Source organism: Cygnus olor, chromosome 1, assembly GCF_009769625.2.
Source record: "Cygnus olor isolate bCygOlo1 chromosome 1, bCygOlo1.pri.v2, whole genome shotgun sequence".
Taxonomy (NCBI): domain Eukaryota; kingdom Metazoa; phylum Chordata; class Aves; order Anseriformes; family Anatidae; genus Cygnus; species Cygnus olor.
In genome coordinates, this window is record NC_049169.1 from 77,751,225 (window position 1) to 77,777,708 (window position 26,484).

General features: G+C 39.6%; 1 protein-coding gene across 10 annotated transcripts in view; it reads right to left on the bottom strand.

Moving 5' to 3' along the window:
• Positions 1-26,484, bottom strand: part of SOX5 (SRY-box transcription factor 5) — a 645,390-nt gene that overhangs the window by 139,544 nt on the left and 479,362 nt on the right. For all 10 annotated transcript variants that reach the window (XM_040565762.1, XM_040565757.1, XM_040565750.1 and 7 more), the window contains 2 exons: positions 13,180-13,352; positions 10,689-10,757 (listed from right to left, as the gene is read on the bottom strand). In XM_040565762.1, coding sequence (XP_040421696.1) covers positions 10,689-10,757; positions 13,180-13,352 — 242 coding nt within the window. The remainder of the gene's footprint in view (positions 1-10,688; positions 10,758-13,179; positions 13,353-26,484) is intronic.

Genomic DNA, 26,484 nt, shown 5'->3' on the forward strand with positions numbered 1-26,484 from the left:
TTCCACTCCCCCAGGATACCAGTTTTTATTCAATATGCATAACGGAGATGTATGGTAATAAAATAAAGATACCCATTGAACCTAGTTCTGCCACTTCTAACTTTCAAAGACCTCACTTCATTATCAAACCAACGTATTTCTTTGTATACAGTTTTTACAGCATACAGAAGTATAGAAATCTCTTGATCATTTCTTTCCAAATCCATTTTAAATTACTATCTATGAGCAATTTTGTTGAAACTAACCAAGTTTCAACTTTAGAATAATGTGCTGAATGCTGTCAGTTGTCTTTCAGAGTAGTCAAACCTGATAAAATCTATTTGGTAATACACACATTTCAAATGAATTTCCTCACTGTGTCAAATACTTATAAACTCCAAGTACTGTAAATTAAATTTGTCCCTTTCAGTTCTTATTCAGTTCTTATTATTACCTTCTTCACTTTAGTTTCTTTTTTTTTTTTTTTTTTCCCCTGGAACTTTAAATTCTTTGACTTCTAAGTGCAAGAAACTCTGATGTATACTTCTTATCCTCTTCAAAGCATATTTCTGTCCAATTTGAACAAAAATCTGAAGATGTTCCTTAAAATTATTTACTCATTATACATTTTACTCAACTTTCTTCTGTGGAAGTTGACCTTAAATAGTTACAACATACAATATGCAAAATCAAGACTGAGAGTTACGAGATCTATAACTCTCCAGTTCATCTTTGCTCATAAGAGACTTCCACTAGACAACTGCACCCTTCCCTCTCCATCTTCTAAATCAGGCTTCACTCACATTGCCTCTTCAATCACTACCCTTCAAGTGATTCCACTGTTTAATCTACTGTTCTTACAAATACCAAGCATAAGTAACTGCCCTCCACTTTAATGTATACAGTACAATTCAGATAGCTGGCAGAAAGTGGACAACAAAAGCAAAACAGTTTCTGCTGGCCTCTTGCATGCTATTACCACCAGCGGTGAGCTCATCTTGTCTCCTGAACTATGCAGGGTAAGGCATCATCAGACAGATGTCTGAGGAAAATCCGAAGTGATGAAGACAGCGGTGTTGATTCAGTAGGTGGAACCACACTCTTCCCTATGAATCATTTTGAGCCATTATTCCAGCAAAGCTTGAAGTACTCTATTTTGAATGAGCTGTCAAAACGAAGTCGTGACCACTTAACATGGCAAGAGATGAATCAGAAAAGCAAGGCATCGCCAGCAGAAACTAAATGATCCTCTCTCTTGATAATGGAGGTATGAGAGCTGGTAGCAACTCCAGAATGTCAAACATAACCTGTCTCTCAAATATAACCACTTTGGTTAGAAAAATAACCCTTTTAGATAGAAGAAGCTGGGCAGAATCAGATGCTCAGATGCAGTGCTTAGAATCACAGCATATAAATAACAGTCCTTATACAGCAACACTGCCAGTGTTGCTAGGACAAGAGTTGCAAACCAGGTAGCAGTCATGATAACTTTTTTTTTGAGTGTTACTAGGGGACACGAGTCAACACTATGTCTCTCCTGTTCAAATTCCGATTTAGGAAATTATACGCACTTGCTTACATCTACTTGTTCTACTGCTTTACATGAAGACCCACATCCCATCTCAGCTCTACAACATGTCCTTGTTTGCAGGGAGAATTCTAACGGGTTAACTCCTATGATGCTTCTTAAGATAGGTTGAAAATTATCACCTCCAGTAGACCAGCCAAACCATACACTGGCTGTTACTTCTGTCATTACTGGAGTCAGTACAAGAAAATGTACTCTTCATGCCTCAGTTCCTGCAGGTCACCTTTTGGTAATATTAGTATCACCAAACTCGTACCGAAGTTTCATTTTCTGTTCATGCTGTGTATCATTGAAAAGTGTAGCAACTCCTATGTAACCTTAAAACCCATTTCTAATTTTAGTTAACGCTACGGAATCCCAAATATATTCCATAAAACTGAAGAAGAAATAAATAACATCAGAATTTGGCTGAGTTTCATTATCTTTGGGATCCTTCAGGCTGTCACATGATACACAAACCAAATATTGCTTGGCCAACAGGGGTGAAAACCCCCAATTTATAGAAATCACTAGAATGATATGCAGTAGTGAATTTTCAAATCTAGGTTTGTTTTGGGGGTGGGACCCTACAATAATTGCTCTCAACTTACGTAGCTGAGTCATTTTGCAACTGGTGACCATTATAACGATGTTCTCATTTTCAGAGCCAATGTGATGCCACATAGTGATTTGTCTGTTAAATTGAATCTTTGCCTCTAGATAGATAGATAGATACAAAGTTTATTTTGAAATGTCTCCTAGTGCCTCTGAGTCTGACTGATGTGAGATGTTATTTTGAACATGCCAAAGCATCTGAACGGCTCCAGTCCTTTCTTTTCAGTGTGCATTCCTTGATAAGTGGCAAAGCTTCCCACTTATCAGTCACTCAAAGTGACTGTGGCTGTCAGTTGTGTACAAAGCGCAATCAGTTTGGAAGCAGAGACACCAGCATTTTTCTTCTCAGCTTGAAGCAAACACGTTTTGACTGCTAGTCATTCAATTTTAAAGCATCTTCAATTAGGGGCGGATGAAGATATAAAGAAAACACATCCTAAACACCTCCGCCAGCCAGCAGTAAAAAATTTATTGTTATCTCCTGCTTTACCTTACTGCAGAGGCAGCAGTGGCAGCCTTTTTTGGCTGCACAACAGAAGTGCTCATGACTGCACACACTCCATTTTGCCAAGATCACAGCTATAAAGAGTTCACATTCAGCTTCCCAAGCCACTTACTCAAACTACTGTGGTACTTTCTGCTCCTGTACCTCTGCTGCATGCTGCATAAATACCTGCATGGGTACATGAACGGGAACACAGCTCACATATGCACAGGTCTACCACCTCACATATTTTGAACAAAAACATTCACAAAATGACATATGTACTCTCTATAGCCAATAAAACTGATCAAAACCATTAAACGACCATGGAAATATTGACAAGGGAGGAATTTAAAAAAAATGAGAGAGCTGGCAGAAAGGAGAAGCTGATGAGGAAAAGGGTGGTGCTGCATAAGGAAGATCACAATGTCAGAGAGCTGGAAGTGGAAAGATGGGGTAAAAATTGTGGGGTGAACCTCAGAGATGCTGAAATTAGAGAGGGGGTCTGAAAAAGCAAGGGAAGACAGAGGACTGTAAAGAGGTCTCAGAGACAGCGTTTGCTTAGGGGAGAGAGAGACCAAGATAAGGCCTTTGCCTAAAATGTTGCCTGCTCTGATGTCTGTTGGTATTTTTCTTACAGTCCAAGCTGCTGGAGTATTTTTATTACTTTTAAATAAAAATAAGTTTCTGACCCTCCCTTCTGACTGTGCAAGAAAATATGAAAATCTCAGTAACAAAAAAGGAAATTAAGACAAAAAGCTAAAATTACAAGAAAAAAGGTCATGAAGTTTAAAACAAATTCATAATTTCTTAATGTTTGGACTGCTGACACTGAAGAAAACTTCACTATCTGCAAGTGTTGTAATCGTGTAGCTCAGAATAGGCAACAGGCTGGTTTATCTGATGAAAGCATACTCTTGCAATCCTAATAAATTCAGGTTTACACAAATCCCAAACAGATTCTCCTTGCCTGCATTGGTGCAATTACGCCAGTCAGCAAATTTGGGTTATGTAAGAATGTAGGAGAGGCCAGGGACTGAAGTAGATGCTTGCAACAGAGGTAATCTTTGGGAGTAAAACTGTGGTATATAAGTAGAAAATGCTCCTCTGCACATAAATAAGTGTAGATAAACAGATCATCAAGCTGCAGTCTTCTATATGACTTAACTTTTTGGGTAATGGAAACGAGTGAAGGCCCATAGGTTACTTTAAAGTGCATACATCATATCCTTCAGCAAAACACATACGTTATTTGCTGAACTCAAGAAGCAATTAGCTCATTCTGACTTCTAGCCTAGATTTTTCTTCTCACTCCTCCCCTTTTCCTATCTCCTCCCCAAACCTCATCTTTTTTTTTTTTTTTTAATTTTGTTTTGTTTTGCTTTTTCAAATAATTAATTTCCCAGGGGCTTTTCCCTGCTTAAGGGACAGGCGAGTTATTCTGATAGCTGATAGGACATCAGCTGCAGAGCTTTTGTGAGAAACAATTGTTTAGCCTCTTTGCCGGCAACCTCAGTTGTTTGGGAAGAGGTTGCAAAGTCATGGGAAAGGCTGCAGTGTGACTCCTTCTTGGGCCTGTCTCACTAAATCCAGTATGCCCATGTTTATAAGTTTCAGGAAAACAGCTGCTCCTGACACTTGATGAATTTGGACAAAATGTCCCCAACCTATCTATGAGCCTGTTTGGTTTGACTGTGCAGTCACAGCTTGTCATATCCACACTGGCAAAAAACAAAACAAAAAAACAAACTGGCTCAGTGGACAGAGCCTGTTCTGAAAACATTTTGCAGAGTGAGAAGGAAGATACTTTCTCACAGTTTTCTACTGAAGAAAGGTCTCATTAAACTCCCACTAATATGAATAAGAGTCTTTTCACTACGTTCAGTGGGAGTTGGATCAGGCCCTCACTTCAACAGCTTTATTGTCTACCAAGGAAACCTTTTGTCCTCACCTCTCTCTGATATGCAAAAAGGACTTTAATTACAGAAGAACTAATACTGTTCTGCTGTGCAATGGCTTGCAAAGGGGTCGTAGCACCATGAAGCACTGCTCTGCTGTCACTGACTTCCGAGAAAATCAAAATTCCCAGGCAAAACGATAATACAGAAGTAACAGACATAACTAAATCTGTAACCAACCGCTTGTGTAGTGGTTGCTCATTTTTGTGTCTTGAGTGAAGGATTCATCATCTATGGCCCTTTAAAGCCTCCCACAGAAATCTGGGTTACAGGCATATAAGCAGCTAGGGAGCAAGAAAGAGATTTCACAAGTCCTTAAGGCTGCACTGAGTAAACACTAGCAGGGCAAGAACTAAGGGCAAGGATCTCTACCCTCCAAATCATAGGCACAAACTACTCCAAGTATTTAGCTCACGGAGTGGCCTGCTGGAGTTTGCTTTCCAGCCGAACACAGAAAATGAAAAGATGAGCTGTGTTGGAAGTATAATTTAGAGTGCAAACTTGTTGGGGCAGGGAACAAATCTCCAGATTTCTTCATGTAAATTCAAACAGTCAGTGTCTTCTTGTGTCAACTCGTACTTTTTACAACTAAATTTCATCTGTTACCATGCTAACCAAAATCTCAATGTTTTCTTGCACAAAGAGAATGCAAACAGGCCTGAACATCAACCAGCCAGTTCTGGATAACAAATGATTGCTCACCTGAGCAGTTCAAAATCAACAACAAATCTAAACAACAACAAAAATTGTCTCCACAGATAACTGTATGTGTAAATTACGGTATCTAAAGCACTGTGGAAGCAGGTCTCCTTACCAGTGTTTTGGAAGGCTGGAATCAAACCAGAGCCTCTTTGCGTGTGGAAAGTTTTGACAATAACAACTGTGTCATTTCTAACTTGGCATCTTAGGCATAAGAAATATTTTTCTGAACTTCTGTGTAACTCAGAAACCAAATCCTTCTTTCCTTCCCCCCAAAATATAGCTAGATTTTGAAAAATAGATCTGGCAACAAAAGCACCTAACCATATTGCAGGAAATTCCAAGTGTTCAAGATTTTATTACATTCCAAACTGGAACAACACCTTAAACCTCAGAACTTAATGAGAATGGGAATATTCTGATTTGGCAACATATTAGAACAGCCAGGCCTCTCCATCTACCAATGCAACTCATGTGGAAAGGGACACTGCCAGCTGACAACAGGTGGGTAGGATGGAAATATGGATCCATGCTCTTGGAAGAAAGCCTTATTTGGAGCCGGGAGGACACCCAGGGCAGCTAAGGGATGCACAAAAGACAGGAAGTTTGTAACCTAAAGAGACATGGAATCTGGAGGGTGGTGGTGCCCACAGTCCCTGCCAGACAAGCCGCTAAGGACCTGCAGAGCTCAAGCCCATCCAGGCCTGGGTGAGCATTTCACCTGGGAGCCTGCCTCTGGAGGACTGGGGCAAGCCTGCCAGGTGCCACCAGGCCCTGGAGCTGCCTGGAGCTTGGCCAGGCGCCAAGCAGAAGTCACAACCTGCCTGGCCCATGGCGCAGGCCGCACGCACAGCTGCCTAGAGCTGCATCAGAACTTCGTCATAATCCACGCGTTCTTCAGAGCCTTATTTTCAACAGAAAAGATGTCCCATCAGAACATCTTCTGACAAGTCTCTTGTTCTGAAGGAAAACAAGAACCCTGTATTACAAAGACGCAGTCATCAAATGATTGCTGTCTGGCAGGAATTGCCCTCAAGTTTCAGATAGCACTCAGTTCTTGATCTAATTACATTGCCCAGAATTGAATACAAATTAGTAATTAAGTACTGGCAGTGTAAAACTAAAAAGTCAAACAAGACCATGGCCCAAGTGCTAGAGACACTGTAAAGCAGCACTGTTGCTACTTGCTGCTTCAAGATCTTAATTTTACATTATTGGCAACCTGAAGCATTCCAAGATCTTAAGCTGGGCTCTCCAAAAAAAAAAAAAAAATTGACTAAAAATCAGAACAGTTTAAAAAACAACATTTGGCCTCCGTTTTGTTTGCCTTCTAATTTTGGAACTTGTAGTGTTCATGGTTTCAAGTTTTGCCTGGAAATATGAGAGCTGAAAATTTACATTTTGAATAAATGAAAGCTGGCATTTTTGTCATCACATGACTCCAAGAGCTGGGGCTTGAGGAAGAAAACCAAAACACTGTCAGGCTTTCTACAAAATAGTGAGATTAGCAACATTGGTTTTATCACAATTTGGGCTGCAAGGTTGACCTATTTTACCAACCATGCCCTATTGAATATGAATTGCTTTATGAATTTTAACAACTGCATTTCATTTATAGTTCAATTAAAGCGACTTTTGTCACTGAGCTTCAAAGCAAACTATTCAACCATCAACCTAGGCTAGACTTTTTCTCTGAGCAAGTGGAAGGTATATACTGTACCATGGCACAAAACTTTGCATCTCAAAGACACCCTTCAAGGCAAGCATGCTCATTGCCTGTACCGGGGACCAGCTCAGAACCATGAAAAAGCAGCATCTAGCCTTCAAGTTTCTTTCACTCTCTGCCCACTTGATGAGACAGCTATGGAGCCCCAGTCTGCAACATGTTTGAGAGCAAGAATACCAGGAAATCACTTGTGGCCTCACAGAAGAAGATGGGGAGGTGATGTTGCGAGATCCCCTAAGGCCTTGAAGGAGAAAACCAGATTTCGTCCAAGAACTCACTGAGCAATACTTTGTGTCTACATGCTCTTTCCTCAGCCTGTTCTACAGCTGCAGATCACTACAGAGCTATTCAAAAATACAGATTGAAATTTTCAGGGTTGTTGATGCATGAGAGCAAACAGAACACAATACAAATTTAAGCTTCACTTCTGGTTAAAATAACAAGACTGAGCTGTGCAGGACAGAAGATCCTAAAGACTCTGCAGGCAGAAACTACACATGAAGATGAAACAGAACTGAAAGCAGTGTGCATGGGAGGATGCATTCCAAAGCGGCATAAAATAAGATGGGAGAAGGTTTAATTCATTATTCAGAGAAACTAACCCCCCTTCACAAACTAGATGTAGACCATCCCAAAAAGCAGATAAAAATTATTATAACAATTTGCCAAAACATAAAATCTTCTATAAATCATGTTTTAGCATTATGAGGTTATATGGATTCTTGATTTTAATCTAATCAGCAACTTGTCTCCCATTTAGCATTACCTTTTACTTAACTCCCTAGACAAAGACAAGCTGCTAGTCTGTGTCAATGAAACCTCCTTCCAGTTAGTTCAGAAGGGATGAATTTGAAAAAGACATAATGTCAATTAGACACTCATGTGCCAGGTACATCCTTCTAAGCTCAAGTAGCTAACGCATCTTTCCTCAGCATCACAGAAGTGGCTAGTTTAATTGAAATGTAGTTATACTCAGCATTTGCAGTTCTCTAAGGAGGCAAGGTACATTGCAACCTCTCTCTGCTTATGTATTGTGTGCATATTGGTGACTGACTGTATGCTGGGCTAAGGAGAAGGGGAAACGTTTCCAAGTTAGTGCTCTTAGAGAAAAGAGTCATAAATCATGGGGTCAGCCATGTTGTACTTTTTTTTAACCTTAAGGTATTATGTTTTCAATACAATATTTCAATAGCTTTTTTTTTTTTCTGTGTACTAATTTATTTGGAATTATGGCAACTCTTACAAGCTTAGAAAAAATTGGCTTAAGTAAAATGAATCCTTTGTCATAAATAGGTTGTGTTCATAACTGCAGCCTAATCATTCAATTGCACATAAGTCAAATAGTTATCCAGACTTTGTAGGAATATTTCCCTGTCAATAAATCTAATGCTATTTAAAAATTCTAGGCCAATGTGACAGAAGCCTCTCAGATTAATTACGGCATGGTCAGAAAATCTGAACTCCCAGCTACATTCATGTCACAGTTTTGTTCCACCCACCATAACCTGATTGTAAACTCACCAACCGTTTTAAACATGGGCATGTTGGGGTGATTTCATTGTCTCCATTTATATAAAATGGCAGATTTCTTCAGGAATTGCTGCTTTGCTCTGACAACAGTCAACTAAGCATGCAACTGAGAAGAAATGTATTGCTTTGTATTCATCGACAGTGTTTTTACTATTATTATTATTTTAAAATGCTTTTTTCTCAGTGACTTAACAATAATTGGACTGCAACTAGGGTTCGCAAGACTACAAGATGATACAGACCATGGAACCGTTAAGAGGTAGGCAGCATAATCAAAATTTCACTACAAATAGATTATCTCTGTGGGAATGAGAGGACAGTATTGTCTCTCTGCCTGTTCAATTCTTGACCTTTATCATGTGACCATCCAAAAGGAGGGTGCCCCAAATTTGATGGGCTTTGTGTGAAGTGGACCCTGGAGGTGAAACTCTGACCTTGAAAGGGTCAATATTTCATCCTAAATCCCTTGGGACAGGTCTCCAAATCATTTCTTAGGCTCGCAGCTTGTATCAGATGATAGCTAGCTGACTTTCATTTACTACTGACTTAGGTTAAACTTGGATCAGAGATCAAGAGATGAAAGACTCTATATCCCATTATCAATAATCGGTGTTTTCTACTACCCTAAAAAAGACATACTTCATTCTTATCTACAAGACCTTATAACTTAAAAGGCTTGAGGTCAAATTATGTTACTTCACTTTACTTTTATTCACTGCTTATACAACAACTTCCTCTATTACTCTCATAGCTAAATAGTAAAAATGTAAATACTTTACTTGCTATAGTAGAAATCCTGTATTGTTTTTCTTTATTAGCCTTATTAAAGACAATGCAATAAAGAAAAATCCCTCCCACGGATTAAAAAATATATATATAAAAATAAAAACAAACAACAAAAAACAAAACAAACCAAAACCAACCAACCAAACAGAGGTCAAGGCCAACCTAGGCCTTTCCAATATCAAAATTCTTTTCAACAACAAAGCCCTTCTTATATATGTTGCCTTGTAACAGAGGGATGGAACTTCCCCAGAAGTTTTTCATAGTTACAAAAGTCCTGATGATGAAAGAATACCCTCTGAAAATGACAGCCAGTTTTTTGGCTAGTGTGAAGCCATACAACTCCTCTGATTTTGAGGGAATTATGTTTTCAGAGAGCAGCTAAGGATGTGGCACATAATTTTATGCAACTAATTCTAAAACGTTAAAGAGATGTTTTGGAAGGAAGGTCCTGATGTTATTGTACAAACAGAACATAACATCCACTTCCACAGTGACTTGCATTGCTCTGTAAATAACTGCACACTTAAACAGTCAGAAATTCAACCATAACTAGATAGCTGTAAAATGTCAACCCCCGCCTTTCTTATTCTTTGAAAAACTTTATTGTCAAATTGATTTGCATTGTTCACAAGACAGGGCTATGCATATATATACCTGCAAGAGAAGTAATGAAATACAACCAATGGCACGAAAAGAAACTTTCAAATGCTTTAAGGAAAAAGAGGTTTAATAAAGTTCACTGGTTAACAACTTCTTTCTCCTATTAGGAGTAAATGTGCAGATACCTAGGATTTTCACAGTTGCTCTCCAGAATCTAACCAACCTTTTGACCAGTTTCTCATTCAGACAATTACCTCACCCAATGTGTTGAAAGTTTCCAGACTTTCAGCACCTCAGGCAGCAGGAAGGAGAGACATTTGATTACAGATCACTGAAGAGAACCGCTTCAGCAAAACCTCAAAAACAGAGCTGTCAGAGATCCATTCCAATCCAACACTTTTTGGCAACATTTTTTTGCCACTCCTGATCTAAAGTTGAAGAGCAATTTCAGAGCATTTGATCCAGCAACCCCTTGCTAACGCCACCTTGCTCTCCCATCTGCTTCCTGATCCTTCTAGGTTCAGTGTTAACCACACAAGGACTTACAGAAATGGACCTTACAGAATTTTTTTGCTTAATGATAGTTAACATTCTCATGTGTTTTTCCACAAATAAGACATAAGCCACTGGCAGAGATTTAAAAAAAACAAAACAAAAAACTATGACAATGATGGCTGAGGGAAACCGTGGGGGAACAGAAACGAAATAGATAACAGGGGCACGGGTGGAGATGCAGTCTCTGACCTGGATCTGTTGCTGAAGAAGGTTAATTTTGTGTTGCTGCTGCAGGAGCTGCTGCTGTTGTCTTGCAATCTGTGGAGAAATTGCACAGAAGAAATGTGAGATATACATAATCATTCATGGAGTTGCTGCATAGTCATATTCCGCCCTGCTTGGTTCTTTAACCTGTGCTGTTAAGCTAATAAACCTTCAAGGGTGGGTGGCAACAGCAAATACTAGCTTGAAAGGGAATCCTACGGAAATGCTATGCTGGATGTTAGGAGAAGACTGATGCAAAAATCTCTCCTCTCTCATTATCTGAAATGGCACACTGAAGTCACAAAAAAGTGAGCACTCATCTGCTCCTCCCTGCTGGAGAAAGAACAATACTGGCAGCGAAGATGGAAAATAGTAGGGTAAGGCAGAAAAAGCCAAAAAAAAAAAAAAGAGGAGGATGGATAGTAAAATTCTTTTTATATTTAGTACCACCTATTCAAAGTTTTCCAAGAGAGGAAATGTGACACCCAGGAGGCAGTGGGTGTATTTCATTGGTGCAGAAACGGATGCAAAGGGACTGGAACTAGGTATGGAAAAATCACTTTGACTCTCTGTGCTTTGATGGGTACAACATCCGCTGAAAGGAACTAAGGGGGCAGAGTGCAAGTCTACACAGCTCTACGCTGAAACAGATCCACACAAGTCGATGGAGTACTTGCAAGTCTCCTCTCAAAGTCACGTGTGTTTTCCATACGGACTTCCACCCTCTCCCACCATTTCCTAAATGGTTGGGAAGGTAGGTATATTTTGCATACAGTGAAGGAAAATGCAGACAACAGTGTAATCAAATTAGAGTTCTCAGAAAACTGATGAAGATAAACCATTATACGCCTCAAACTGAAAAAGCAAACTTGAAAAACTTTCATCCAAGTCATCACAAAAGCTCTGCTCTTGTGAATAGCTAGCCTAGCAGTACAAACATTAAGGAGTATTGCTATTCCCCTGTGGTATGTGTACACATCTCAGGGTCAGATGGGAACTTACTTATACATACTTACTGAGAGGAATTTTGTGCATTTTTCTCTTTAGATATTTTCTTTCATTTCTTTTATTAAACTATTAGCATAAGAAACACTCGCTCATGTAATTCCACATATACAAGATTAAGCAAGTGTTCTCTTTCTAGAGCCTCTCTTTAAGCAACCAAAATAATTTTTATCAATTCATTTTTTTGAAAGCTTGGTTATTTTAGTTTCTATATAACAGAATTCTACACAATTTCTTAAATTAAAAGAAATTCTAGTTATCCTAATAATAATCCCGCAGGAATTTTTACCTTCTTTTTTTATTTTCTTTTTCACTTTTAAATCATTCAACCATTCTATAGCAGTAATGACTTATAGTCAGGGCAAAGGAAGTAGCTCCTGTGGGACGTCTCCTCACGGAAGGATCTGGCCAATTACACCTTCACACCTTCATCCACATTCTCCATGTAAATAACAGCGTGATACAACTTCACTAGTTTAATATTTAAGTCACTTCTCCCGCTCTCCCCAGGTGGAATTTCAGGCCAAAATGTACAGGATTTAACATAAGGCTTTTAAATAATCAAAAACAGGGAAAAACAAGGCTAGAATGTCTGAGGATGTCAGCAATGCTTTAGAATCTTAAGGTTTGTTTGCTACCATACAAACACTGAAGTATGACAACCATGACTGAATTCACAGAGTTCTCTGAGTTTCACAAAAATTCACATTCAAGTTTCATTACAAGCTGAGATGCATGCTCAGACCAAAATCTTCCAGACAAGAGGCATCAGGATGGACTACTGACAAGATTTTAAATCAGACATCCGTGGGTTTTCTGTTCATGTTCAGGTGCATAAATGGACATTCACTTCTGTTAAAATTTGTGTGGTGCAAATTTGTTAGAAAAGTTGTAGTTTTGCATAAAATATAATGTGTCCATGTGTTCACATTGGAACTGTTCATGTGTGAAAACATGTTTGCATTTTCAGTGAAGGGAATATTTGTGAGAGCTGAAAATCAAGCCTCTCAAGTGTAGAAGAAAAAAAGTCAAACTTGTTCACTAACTTTATATTCTTCTTCCTCACTTTTTTCCACAGTTGGCAAAACAATCTTTTTCATTTGTCACATTACAACCCAAATGCTACGTTTTGTTCCTATTCAGTATCACTGAATTCAAGCAGCACTGGAAGATTATTCAGGAGGGATGAATTTGCACACTTCTTTACACTGATTTAAAAGAAAAACTATCGGAAGAGAATACCCCGAAACTGGAAGACATATCTTTAAAAGACAAAAAGAACCATTGTATATATTGCAAATTAAAGCATTCTTACAATATATCTTCATTCAAACTTCTTTGCCTAAGAAAACAAACGGAAAAAAAAAAAGGTGGAGAATGAATTTGAGAAGTATAGACCCTAAAAGATAAGCTACTGGAAAGTCCTTCTAGAAGACAATTTAAACTGAAAGCCACTATAATAATCATTCACCTGTTCTTGTTGCTGCTTAGCCAGCTCCATTTGTTGGCGTTGTTTCTCGATCTGCGATGCAGCCAGTTTTTTCTGTTCATCGTGAGCTGCTAGCAGCTGTTCACGCAAACTGGTCAGCTGATTGATCATACCCATGAGCTGCCTTTCTTTCTCAGCGAGGCTTTCTGGAGTCCCTGAGCATCATATGGTGTAAAAAAAAAAAAATGTAAAGAGAAGAGAGGAAATTTAGAGCTAGTTAGATTTCAATTTTTCAGGTTCACTGCAAGCAAAGTTTTAGGAGAACCACACAGTCCTTCCACAGGAAAATGCCACAAAGGATAATTCTGTATGCAGGCTCTGATCTGGTGTCCCCCTTCAATGTTTCCTTGCTCTTTCATCTATTTTCTGTTGCCTTTTTATCAGATCAATAGGGAAAAAATACTGCCTGTTTTGAAAGAGTTTCAAATTTTAAACACTGTTTACATTTCGGGGGATCAAAATCAACACTTGCAATTTGGAGAAACAGTCACATTTTCGGCAGAAACTTATGACAAAGACACGTTAATGCTCTGACGCTTGCAGAAGCTGTAAGGTGCGTGTTACCCTTCCTGCATAATGGATGGGAAGCAGGGAGGTCCCCTTGGTGTGGGCAACCTCTCTGCCTCCTCGCTGTTGCTCACACAACACACGGCAGCTGTCAGCACGCTGCCAGCTGCATCGTTTTGCTCCGCCCTGATGAAGATGAAATGATACAGTATTTAAATTGTCAATAATGAGTAGCACTGTCGTTGCTGCTGCTAAGTATTTTTAAAGGAAAAAGTCTTGCAGAAATATATCAGAAAAACTGAGTTAAGTGCAAGTCACCATCTCTCATTTTTACTGTCATTAGCTGCTTTTTATAGGAGAGCTCAACAGACACAGACGCAGGAACTGACTGCCTCTATCTCTAAATCATTCTCTAAGAAGTCCTCCTTCCTTACAGAATGACAGTGGTTATAAAGGAAGGGAAGGAAAAATTCCAAGAAAAATCAAAAACTATGAATCACACTTTAGAAACAAAAATGGCACTACATCTAGTATCATTTTACTATGAATTTAGAAGACCAGAAAGTATGTGTAGCAGCTAATCCACAGATAAACCCAATACCACCACACCCTCTCATATGAGTCAGAGCCTATGAAATCCTTTCTCAAAAAAAGCTTTAGGAAAGGATTAGGACTATCTGTCTCTATGCCTCCTCTCAAAACAGTCTGCTTTTTGGGACAACCCTGCCACACAGACCTTTCTAAAATACAGGAAGTGTTCTTCTGCCAATGTCACCAATGCTCTCCAAGAGAAAAAAAAAAAAAAAAAAAGAAGAAAAATTGGCGACTATACTGAACACGTTCCTAGCCAACTATCAGTCAGACATGGAAAAGAGCTACTGGTAATAGCTCATTTAGTCTACCCCCCTGCCAGTGCAGGAATGTTCCCTACAATATATTTACTACAGCTTTCAAGATTGGATTGAAATATCTGAAATAGTGAATCATCTACTGCATGCCTCAGAAGATTGGGCCACAGTCTTTGAAATGTCATCATTAGGGCTATTTGCTTGATATTTGGTTTCATTTACATTTACTTAATTTCATCCTTGCTCTCCCAAGCAGCATCCCCATTTGCTACTTTAGCCAAGCCCTTTAAAGCATTTGTAGACAGTTATGTACACCAAATAAAACACAAAGAATCCATATTTACATATAAAGGAAATGTAATGATTCACTTTTTATTACAATGCTAGAGATCAATGTGAAAATACGCTCATTATACAACAGAGAGCTACAGCAAAATATCCTCAGATATGGTATACAAAAAACTGTAGTAGGCCCTGGGAACTGGAGAAACACATTGAAACCAAAACCACTGAACTTTAAAACTGTTCTGTTAAAAGCTGGTAGAATGTGTTTTAGCAGTGGTGAAGAAATTATTTTTAACTTACAACCTTTATTTCAAATACTGGAGACAGAGAACTGCTTTAAGTAATGCACTTGCCACCTGCACATACAATTAGTTAGAAGTGACTATTGTCACTCGTTTGCCCTTTGTGGATTTTTCTCCAGGAAAAACTGTGCAATGCTTCCACAATGTACAGCAGAATTATTTGAAAGACAGCTCCTTCCTTGCCCTATCAGCTGCTAGCAGTTCACTTTGTTGACTATCAGTGTACTGATACTGGCAGCACAGCATGATGTACACACTGACATATCTGAAAAAAGAAAAATATTTTATTCTAAACTTTTATGAGGATTCAGAAGAGTGAGAGAGAAAGAACTATAGAGAGAAGGAATATACAGGATTGGGTTAGTTTTCAACGAAGGGTAAGCAAAAAATCATCACTCTCAAATAACTCATTTGACACATACAGCAACACACATCAAAGATACTCAGCTAGTACTGGTTCATCAGCGTATTCTGAGATCCCACGCCAGCTCTCAGTTGGGAATCAACAAACACTTTGTCAAGTTAAGTTAATCCCCACCACACCTTTGAAAGGTCGGACTTGGTGCTTAGGGACGTGGTTTAGTGGGTGATACTGGTGGTACGTGGATGGTTGGACCAGATGATCCTGGAGGTCTTTTCCAACCTTTAATGATTCTATGAAAGGTGGAAAAATGTTTCCATGTGTGCAGACTGACAGGCAGAGGGGTCACAGAGTGACTGATGCAGGGGCAGAAGACATCTCGGTACCCAGAGCCGTCATCTGAACGCTCCCACCCGCCTCGGCAGTGCAAGCAGAACTCCTCACCCGCCAGCGCCCCGCCCCGGCAGCGACGAGAAACAACCCCACAGCTGCAGGCGCAACCAGCTGCCATAGGTTCTTCTGCTGTCTCGTCTACCTACAGAGGAGCAACAGGCTGCTTCCCCGGGGAAAATGACAGCTTGCCGTAAGCTGCAGGAATGAGGAGAAGGTGTGGGTGAGCTAAGAGCAAGCGGTCAGGGACAGCAGCTGACAGTGAAGCCCAACACTTAGGCACACCATGGCTGTGCACCTGGAGGGATGCAGAGGACTCGACCTCTTTGTTATTACTTATCTTTTAAAGAAACTTTGTAGGGCCCAAAGGGGATGCTTCATGTACTAACTCAGTAAGTACAATACGTAAACCCTTTGGCTTATCAGCTGGAGTGGAAGTAGTCTGACAAAACCAAGCCCTCCTGCACTGCATTTCCTGAACAATCTCAGTTTGCTAATAAACTCGAGGGGAGAATTTATCACTGACAACTTTAAAAAAAAAACCCTTTCTCTGGAGAATACTTTCTGGAAAACACAGCTTAGTACATGCTTTCATGCGATTAACTCATCTTTCCAATAAATTTGATAACGTATCATTACAATGTTAATTCTTTAAGGTATCATTCCCTGCAAAGTAAGTATTCGGACAGCCATATTCTCAAGTAACCTGCACAAAACCAGGGAAGATCAGATATGGGAGACCACCGGGAGATGGTGAGTTTAGGGGTAGATTTCCCCTTGCTTTACCCACACATCCATATGAGCCACACTGATGATGAATCACAGGTGGTTTTTTGGCAGATAACTGGTGGCTTATAGAAGTGTGAAAATTAAAAGGAAGAAAAGTACTTCAATCAGACTGTCTTGATTGTAATATGAGGTGTTCGTTTTAAGTTTGGTATTTTTTATTGTGCCCTTACTACCTAGCACACCTTTTTTATAATTTCTTTTGTGGAAATAGCAAAACAAATAAATATTTATGGAAATATCAAAACTGCCATTTAACAGTTACCATTCATAAATAACTTAGTTTGCATAACAAATTGAGGCCAAACAATATGCAAAGTTATTTATGCAATGGTGAAAAGTTTTGGTCACTACAAAAGTATACTCAGTGATAGGAACGTGTATTAAAATACACTACCAAGTTAGAGCACAAGTTGCCATTTTTGTGCCAACTTCTAGACGCTGTAAATTGTATGCAGTCAAGGATTGTGGACTTCCGTCCTACACCGCTGTTTTCTCTCTTTTAGCCTGCCTGCTCCGTACTCCGCACCCACCATTCAGATGGTCGTGGTGCTTTCACTCCAACCACGCAGAATGGCTGGGAGGGGGGAAAAAAAGTGCCCCTTATTGCCACATAGAGCTTGACAGCAAGCTAGACTACTTCACATGGGTATTGAGTGAGGAGTACAAGGAGAGTGGCATACATCAATGGCTGCCTCAAAAATTACTCTTAATTACCGTCAGATCCACAACAAATAGATGTTGCACATTTCATGTTTAACAAAGCTTTTAACCACCAGGCCACCTGCCTTTCCAGAGATTGCTGGAGGTGCTCATACCTTTCTCTCATGTACTCTACTGCTGCAATGGCAAAATGTGGATTTTTCACAACTTATCAAAACACCACAGGCAACAGAGCATCAGAGTACACGCTATGATTTGATAACAGTGAATGGCCCAGGAAAAGATGCTCCCCAGATGCATCAGCTTATTCTCTACCACCACAAAAAGAGATCCGGAATGAAAAAAAAAAACACGTGTTTGTGGATGCAACACCCGCAGCAGATGGCAATAAAAGAAGACTCAAATTAGTGGCATTCTGTATCGCCAAACCTAAACTTCATCTCAGATCAACACTATCCATAATAGTGTTTAAGTAGTAAAAGAAATTTACTCAAATGTGAAATAAACTATTACACATTCTTAGTTCTGATTCACAGTCTCAAACTGGCAGTCACAGTAACATTTTAATAAACATTAGAATGAAGACACCAATATGACCAAATGACACACTTAAAGTGAGAAAACGAACAGGAGAAACCTTGGCATATCCATCCAAAACAGAACCAAAGGAAAAAAAAAAAAGGCAGAGAAACTGCTTTTGCGATCAAAACAGTAAATACTTCATTGTAATTTATTAGACAGAATGAGAATGTAAATGAGAAATTGGGAAAGCCAATATTTTCTTTAACAGGCATTTGAAGCGTTTGCTGTGAATGTTCAAGTGATCAGACTGTTTGCTTGCAGCCAACCTACAGATCTAATCGCAGCTGCGTGGCACCCAGTGTATTCTGCAAGGGGCAGAGATGAGGCAAGGCTCTCCCGAATCCCGGTGACATGTCTCAATTAAACAACTAGGAATGTTATCAATCAGAGGTGCACATATGCACACTCCCCCGCGCGCGCACACACAGTGAAATTCATCCCCCGAGTCGGTTTACTATCAAGGTAATTATGTAAATAGCTTTTGAACTGTCAGCATCTGTCTTTCAAAGAAAAATCAAAGAAAACAATGTGCGAGTTATAAAGCCTAGAAGACACAATAATATTGTATTATGTTCATATCATTAACTATAGTTACAAAAGAAAAAAATCCTCCTGTATCTACAAAGCTTTGTAGAAGAAGAAAAAAACATTAAATGGAAATAAGAATATTTTGAAGTACTCTGTATTTAAATAATGTTGAGATGGATAATAATAATTAGAGCATGCAGTATAGAGCATTTTCTAATTTCAAAGCATTAGCTAATTGATTTTCTTAAAGACTGAAAGCGGGTAAAAAGGCACTGTTATGTATTACTTTTACATATGAGAAAACTGAGGCATGAAGTTTTAGAAATTTCTCTGAAGCCTTTCTTAACTTCACACACTGTAGGCTGTTTTATTGCCGGCCTTGCTGAAGTCATCAGACGAACAATTTCAGTAAAGGCCACAAATTTCACCGCAGACTTTAGCAGGGAGAGGCGGTGTATAAATACTTTCAGCTTTGCTTGACCCAGTTTGATATCAGCCAGGGTCCTGTCTAGAGGAGCGCTGGGAATGAGGAAATTACTGACGCTCTCACACTAACCAAGTGACAGAACCGTGCTACAGCACAGCTTCTGGTTAACTTAGCTCTGATGGGGACATAACTACAACACATAAACCATCTAAAATCTGAGCATGTCCAAGCATTTGCTGCAGTGATGTATTTTTAGTGAGATTTTTTAGGCTAGGAGATGTAACAGTTTCAATATAAAATCAAAAGAAGAGCTGAGGAGGCTTCTCAAACCGAATAGCCTATTGACTAAGCTGTCCTCAGAAGAGTTAAACTCCTACTAGCAATAACGTTATTATATCCACAGAATGAATAAAAATATCAGGGCAGCAGTCCATAAACCAAGTATCTTTTCTTGAGGGTTCTATTCCAGTATCTTGTCTTGAGCTTGTCATTCTCATCCCACTGCCAACTCTTTTTCTTCCCCCATCCCAATTTTACCTTTGCTCTGTCTCATTAGAAATCTAAAGCCAGTATTACTCTGCTCAGTAAGGAGATCAGGAAAGTAAAATAGAGAGGCTGCCTAGTTTTCTTCTGATGACAAGCAAACTAATCTTTGTCACGCTTCCCCTAAAAAAAATCTATTTAAAACCTAGTGATAATTTTAAAGAGGACTCTTCTCCCCTTGCTGCACAGGCAGATGCACCGCTGACGTCACCCGCGGTTGTATATGTGAGGCAATGCGGAGCTGCCATTACGTGCTTTCAGCAAACGTGCTCTGATAAACAGACCTCAGCGGCAGAGGTAAGTTCAGAATTTAAGCTCTTCTTTTCCCTCACTCACAACAGAAATGTCAAATGTTTGTGACTGAGCAGTGAGTATGTACTCGTAAGTTCTGTGTTGATGCGGTGTTCCTGTATGAATTTGTGGTTGGATGTGGGTATGTGCTTGTGCACATGTGCAAACTCCCTTGATGCTTTCCTAATCGATACTTCAGGGAGTGTTTTATTACAGACTGGCACACAGCTTTTCAAGCCAGTAAATCTTGGAGCTGCTAGGACATAAACATTCAAAAACTGGCATTTTTCATTAAGCATTTAAGCCAACTTTACTACACAATGACCGCCATCACTTACAGCTACCTACCTTCCTAAATTAAATGACTTCATCTGATTGATATGGGAACTCAGCATAATAAAATAAAACTTTCCAACTGCTTTTTACTTAGCAGGCCACTGCCACAAGAACAAACAAACAAAGAAAAAGCCTGGAATTCAAACCTATTTGCCTGCACCCACAGATTTATGTAACGAATCTTTTTTGCTTGCAAATAAAGGTCCTTTTTAGAACAGCAAGCTCAAAGGAAGTTATATATTTCACCATGTGGACAGTCTTAATATTTTAGGTTTCAGTGGAAGACTTTGCAGAACCAATAAAAACAAATGATGAACAATTACCATCTTTTGCCATTACTACCCTCACGAATTAAAATTCTGTGGGGACAAAAACTTAGCCGTCTGCTCTGTAACAGCCCGACATATTACTGTTTCGCAACACTGGAAAGAAGTTGTCAGTGAGCATTCTTCATTTGCCATCATAAAAAGTTTTGGTACAGTAGACTGCAAACAAAGCTTGGTATTCAACCAGGTTAGTAACTTATTGTCAAGGTTACAAAAGGAATAGACAACATTTGTATTTTGACTATTTCTCAGAGGTTATTCTTTGTTTGACTGTCTAGACAACAAGCTAGAACTAGCCTAGAGAAACAGCATTTGCTAGTGGAACTTTATGCAGCAGCAGTACAAACAGTAAGAAATATCTATGTATTTGCTTTATTTTGACAAACTGGTAATTGTAGCTCAGCAACATTCAACTTTACCAGTACATCTTTGAGGTAATTTTAGTACAAAGAAGAACTGGTTTAAGTCCTTTTTGTCATCCAGCACTCTGGATGACGTCTAAACACAGTGGTTTGACCACCACATGTTCAAATAAAATAAAGCCACTGGCATTTGCTACTCTAATTAGTTCATTTTTATTCTACTTTCTCCATTAGTAATACTTTTTAAAATAAAAGTTGAATTTGCTTCAAACAGAATCTGATTTTTTTCTCATCACACTAAGTATCTTTACGAAAAAAAAAATAATCCCAAATAGTCTGAATTTGCTGCTTTGCCACAAATTCTCAGATTTTGCATTTCAGATGCTTTAGGGAAGTTTCCTCCAACCCTCCCTTCACAGACACTGTCCCCAACTAACCTCCCATTCTAGGGTCAAATAGGAGCAACTCCATCCAGTCACAATCTCCATTTCAGACTTCCATTTGGCCTGAAAGATGTTCTGCGTTGGTGTGGCTCAGTTGGCACTGTCTACTGCCCTGCAGTCTGAGAGTATTGCATTGCACTGTGATCAACCTCCACTATTTCGGCAGCTGCCAAATGTCCTCTCAAAACGTAGGTTCCCCTGTGTGCCGCTGGGCAAGTTCCCCCGCTAGCACTCTTGCGATATTAGCAAAGGACTAAAGCTCACTGTCAGCAAATTGCCAACCATTAAACACCCCCAAAAAATAAGCACAAAAAAACCACTAAGTAGGTTGCAATAAGTGTTGAATTTATCGCAGTTAAAAGCCAACAACCACATGTATCTTACCTCCTTCACTTAAGACTCTCTCACCCTCCTCTCCCCACTCCAAATACAACACTATCCGCACAAGAAAAGACAAAACGTCCACATCTGACACAAGTTTGGAAACATTTTTTGACCACTAATTTGCAAATGCAAAATTCACACAGCTCCTACAGAAGTGTGCAGCTTTCACACATCTCTTGGGGATCTGCGTTTCATTAGTCACAGGTTTAAACTCAGTGTATTCCCCATGAATAATCTCTCCCCTTCCCCCCCCCCCACCTTCTTCCTGTCCACATCTAAATGCAGAATCCCGAGCTTTCTTGCCTTCAGTTTACAGATTATGAGATCCAACGTGTCACTCACTGGATTACTGCACATAACCTGAGCACTACCCAAAGCTTACTTGTCTTCAACTTGTCCAGCGTTACTTAAATGGAATTATCCTTCACAATCCATATACCGAATCGGCATAGCCCACTTATCTCAAGATTCTGTGTGTCACCTACCAGATTATCCGTTTTAATCCATACATTGAATCTATATAACATATGTCTTTAATTCACGGGCTCTAACGAGTTATAGTATCACTGAATGGATTATTTCTCTTTATCCATTATTGGCAGCCCTAAGACCGTTCACTATGTACTCTCTCATGCCCCATCTTCCCAACACAGAAGCAAGATTAGAGCCTGGGCAAACACGGCTCTATCATACATCAGACACAGTTGGATGTAATACCTGCACAGACACTTCATGTAACTTGGAGCACTGGTTCTCACACAAAACAAACGTCTTATGTTATCATGCATTAAAGATTAGGATTGGTAGGCTAATCTCGCTTTCAATTACACTCATAAATCTGGAGTTACTCTGGTAAAGTCTTTGGAGTCACCTAAATTTAAGTGAATACAAAGAGGAGCTGAATTTCCCCTAATGGTAATCTCTTTGACATTGGATGCAGAAAACCGTTTGCCAGGCTTGTTTAGGAACTAACCTGTACAACAGAGAGGGATTTTTAAACAACAGAAAATCAGGTTCAGGCTTGTCCAGCCTTTCTTGAGACATTCAGGCACAATCACTGTTAACAATGCCTTCACTTCAACAGAAAATCAACTCAGAAAGATTAGAAACAAAAGTCAGTTTAGCCTTTTGTTCCACACGCCTATTCAAATTAGCTAAGTGGGGAACACACAAAATACGTATTTATACTTCTTGACAACTCCCGATAAGTGAGAGATGAACAAGATTAGAAGAAAGGCTTTGTGAACACCGGGGAAGTTTTAAAGAGATTTTTCATGGCGGACGAAGCTGCCTCGCTCCCAGCCGCATAGGCATGACCGCTTGCCTCACGATGCACCTGGCCGCCCGGGGCCAGCAGCCTCCCCTGAAGTCTGCTCAGAGGAGGCCCAACGCCAGCACAATGCAAGTCTCATGCCTGTTTTCTAAGTATGGGGATGGCCACTGATACTGAAGAGCCTGGAAGTATACTTCTCACACCTTAGGCTATCAATGCTCCATCCTGCATGCTGCACCTGCCGCATTCGGCAGCATCGTGTCGGAGGAAAGCAGCCACTGCCACCCGGCAGTTCACAAGCATCCGAAGGCTCTGCTGAGAGGAGCCGTAATTCTCTTCCTACAGATGATCAGTCTGAGAGCTGAAGTTCTCTCTGCCTCGCTGACTCCAATGAACTGCAATATCCATTAATAACCCAGAGGCCTTTGGAGCCCCATTCTTGAATATGATGGATATAAGTAAGTTTGAACAGACTTTAACCAGTTCAATATATAGTTTTACAGTTTCATTTAAAAATATTTCCATTTAATTGCAAGTTTTGTCGGTTTTACTATAGACTGACTTGTTCTAAACAGAGTAAAAATTGTATGGATTTAAAAAAAAAAAAATTCTTAAGAAATACCCATTGCCAAACTCGCATTACTTGTTTAAACCTATTCCACCTCTCTAAACAAACAGAGGCATTGGAATTAAATTTTTACAGATACGACAGTTCCTAGACTTTGCCCCATATTCATTGTAAGGGTATTCCCTTGCCATATCTTTCAGTCAAGCCCTGAAATGTCTTATTACATTTCCCTTTCCTTTAATAGCTGGACATACACAGATCCTTCTGACTGAGACCTTAAAGTTTATAAGCAAACCTTTGCAGATTCTCTGTGATGGATTTCCCATTTTACAGGCATGCAAATGAAGAAGAGGGGACTTAAAGCAGCTACTGAAAGTAACAAAGCAAGTAAGAGAAAGAACTGAATACAAAACTAGAGAGTCTGGTGACTTATTCCCGCCATTCACAAACTCCTCTATCTTTAATAAAATATTATTGCTTTCTAACTTAAAAGAAATAACACTAATAGAAAATAAAGTCTTCCACTTCATCTCCCTTTCTTTTAATCTCTGCCAGAGAATAAAATTCAATGGTAATAACACAGACTTGGGCATTAACAATATGTAGCCTAGCGCTGAGACTTTAGCACATGACATACTAAAATTCCCCCAGATCTAATGAAAAACACAATGAAATTTTGAACAGTTATATGGAAAAAACGATTCAGTGCATGAGACAGTTGGGCAGTACAGCTTCTAGTGCTGTCCACATTCCAGGGTGTATTAATAAGACACTACTTGTACAGTGTTTCCAAATATCGCTAATATAGAAATGAAAGAAAAAAAAATGCAGCTGCCAAGCCAAATATAGAGAGAAGTTAATTAAAAAATCACAACTGGAAAACTTAATAACTGCACATTCATGTAGAAGGACAAAAACATTTTCTAGTGTAATATATGGGTGTTTGTACACGCATACGTGAGTATAAAACAGCTCCACTTGCACACCTTTCATGTTGTCTTACTAAATACAGCTGCAATACAGCTGACCCATTGTTTGTTGGCCGTTCATGACTGGCGGTGCCATGAAAACCGCATTCCTGGGCACTAAATAATCAGCCTGCGTGACCCCCCAAGAACCTGTAAGTCAAATTCATTTACCCCCAGAGGGCAATGCTCTATTGTATCCTCCCTCCTTTCCAGCCACCTAGGAACAATGGACAATAATTGCAACTGTCACGGCAGTCAGTAGGAAAAATAAACCAGCGCCTGTTTTCACAGCTTACTGCCAAACCTGATCCAAACACCTAATAACCATGCCCCCCAACCATAGCACCACAGTTGCACTAAAAAGCCTCAGATGTGAGGCTTTTGAACAGAGCTGCAGAACAATAACTCAACTTGTGTTCAAAATATGAAGCTAAAAAACAAAAATTAAAGCAGAGCAAACTCTTCTTTGAGGCTGTGTTGTTGCTCCCCATCCTCTCCCCAGGCAAGACTGAAAGGACTGTTGAATTTCTTTCCTGCTAGCATAGAGCTACTGCTGCCACTTTCAAGTTTAACTTGTGAAAGGGAAAGAGAGGAAGGGAGAAAAAAGATTGCCCTCCAAGAGAACAAGATCACAGGGACTGGTAGCAGACTGCCTTCGCAGTCCGCAGCACTTCTCAGTGCAGCTTCAGCGAGTCCGGAAGGAGAGAAGCGCTGGGAAAACTCCTGCAAGCTCCAGCACACCAGGAGTTAAAGCAGCTCCAAAAATCCTGCAAGAATTGCCGAAACACACCCAAAAGTGGCTATGAAAGCCGCCAGTGCGTCCTTTAGGCCCAAAACTTCTTAAAGATTCATCAGTCCATGGCAGATGATGCTGTTACTTCAGAACAATGTACTTTCAAAGAACGAAAATCACAGGTAAGCCCAGTGGCTACCCTGTTCTGTATGACCTGTTGCTCTGCGTGCGCGGAGAAAATGCGCTCGGCTCAGTGGGAATGAAGAACACAGAGTTTGGCCCTTGGTTATAACAATAATATCACAGCCCGTTTGGGGCTGAAGCACGATATTCTGTTCTAAAGTTATCCTACATATGTAATGATTTTTATTTTATTTTTCTTTTTTTTAATTATAGACTCTTAGAAAGAAACTAGGGGAAGCAAGGGGCATACTTTTCTACTTGTGTAAGTCAGAGGACTAGAGCAAATTAATGCTGGTGGCATATTTGTGACAAGCTGGAAGGCACATGTAACTAGAATAACACCATCTTTGCACACTGACCCATGTATTAACCTCTCAGAGCATGTCATGTTGCAGTCTTTCCTGAATACTGCCCACCTCTTGCACAGAAGGTCCTTCAACCTGCCAGGCACAAGGTCTGGGAGCCTGTCTGAATGAGGATCTCTGTACTGGGGACACCATTAGTAAGCAAAAAAAAAACAAAAATAATGGAGAGGGATAAAATCTCATTTAAAAGCATAAAAGAAGGGTTTAATTTTAATTTCATTCTACTTTCACATTTCCAAAACGACGTTGGCTTTGATTTTGCTACTCCAGATGTACACTGATAGAAATGGAAGAAGGATCAGACTCCCTGCTTCTTTTCAGAATAATAACGGCTGCTCTGAAAACTAAGTTTTTTGCCACACATGTATTTTGAGCTGGTTCCTCATCACAAGTATTCAGGAAGAATGATTGAAAAATATTAAATTACATGAAAACAAACAACTACGAACAACTACAGGTTCCCTAAAATGACCTCATATATATAAAACGGGGAAATATCTTGGCAAAGCAGAAGCTACTGCTGCTGGAGAGTGGTCAAATTTTGTCATTTTCCTTCTGGAGTACGGCTTTAAAAGAACATGCTTTAATGCACAGATGTTGTACGCTGTCTTTTAAAATCTGCACTGGCTAATTTTGGTACCTAGAGATACCATTACACAAACTTTGCTCTTTTTTTTTTTTTCTCTACACATGCAAAAGTCAAAAAAATCTCCATCATCAAAATCTGTACAAACATTAACAGGGACGTCTGATCACCCTTAGATTTCAGAAGCTGAGTTCTGCTATACTCTGACACCACACATAAGCCTGTGTTTGATACATGAGTTGACTTT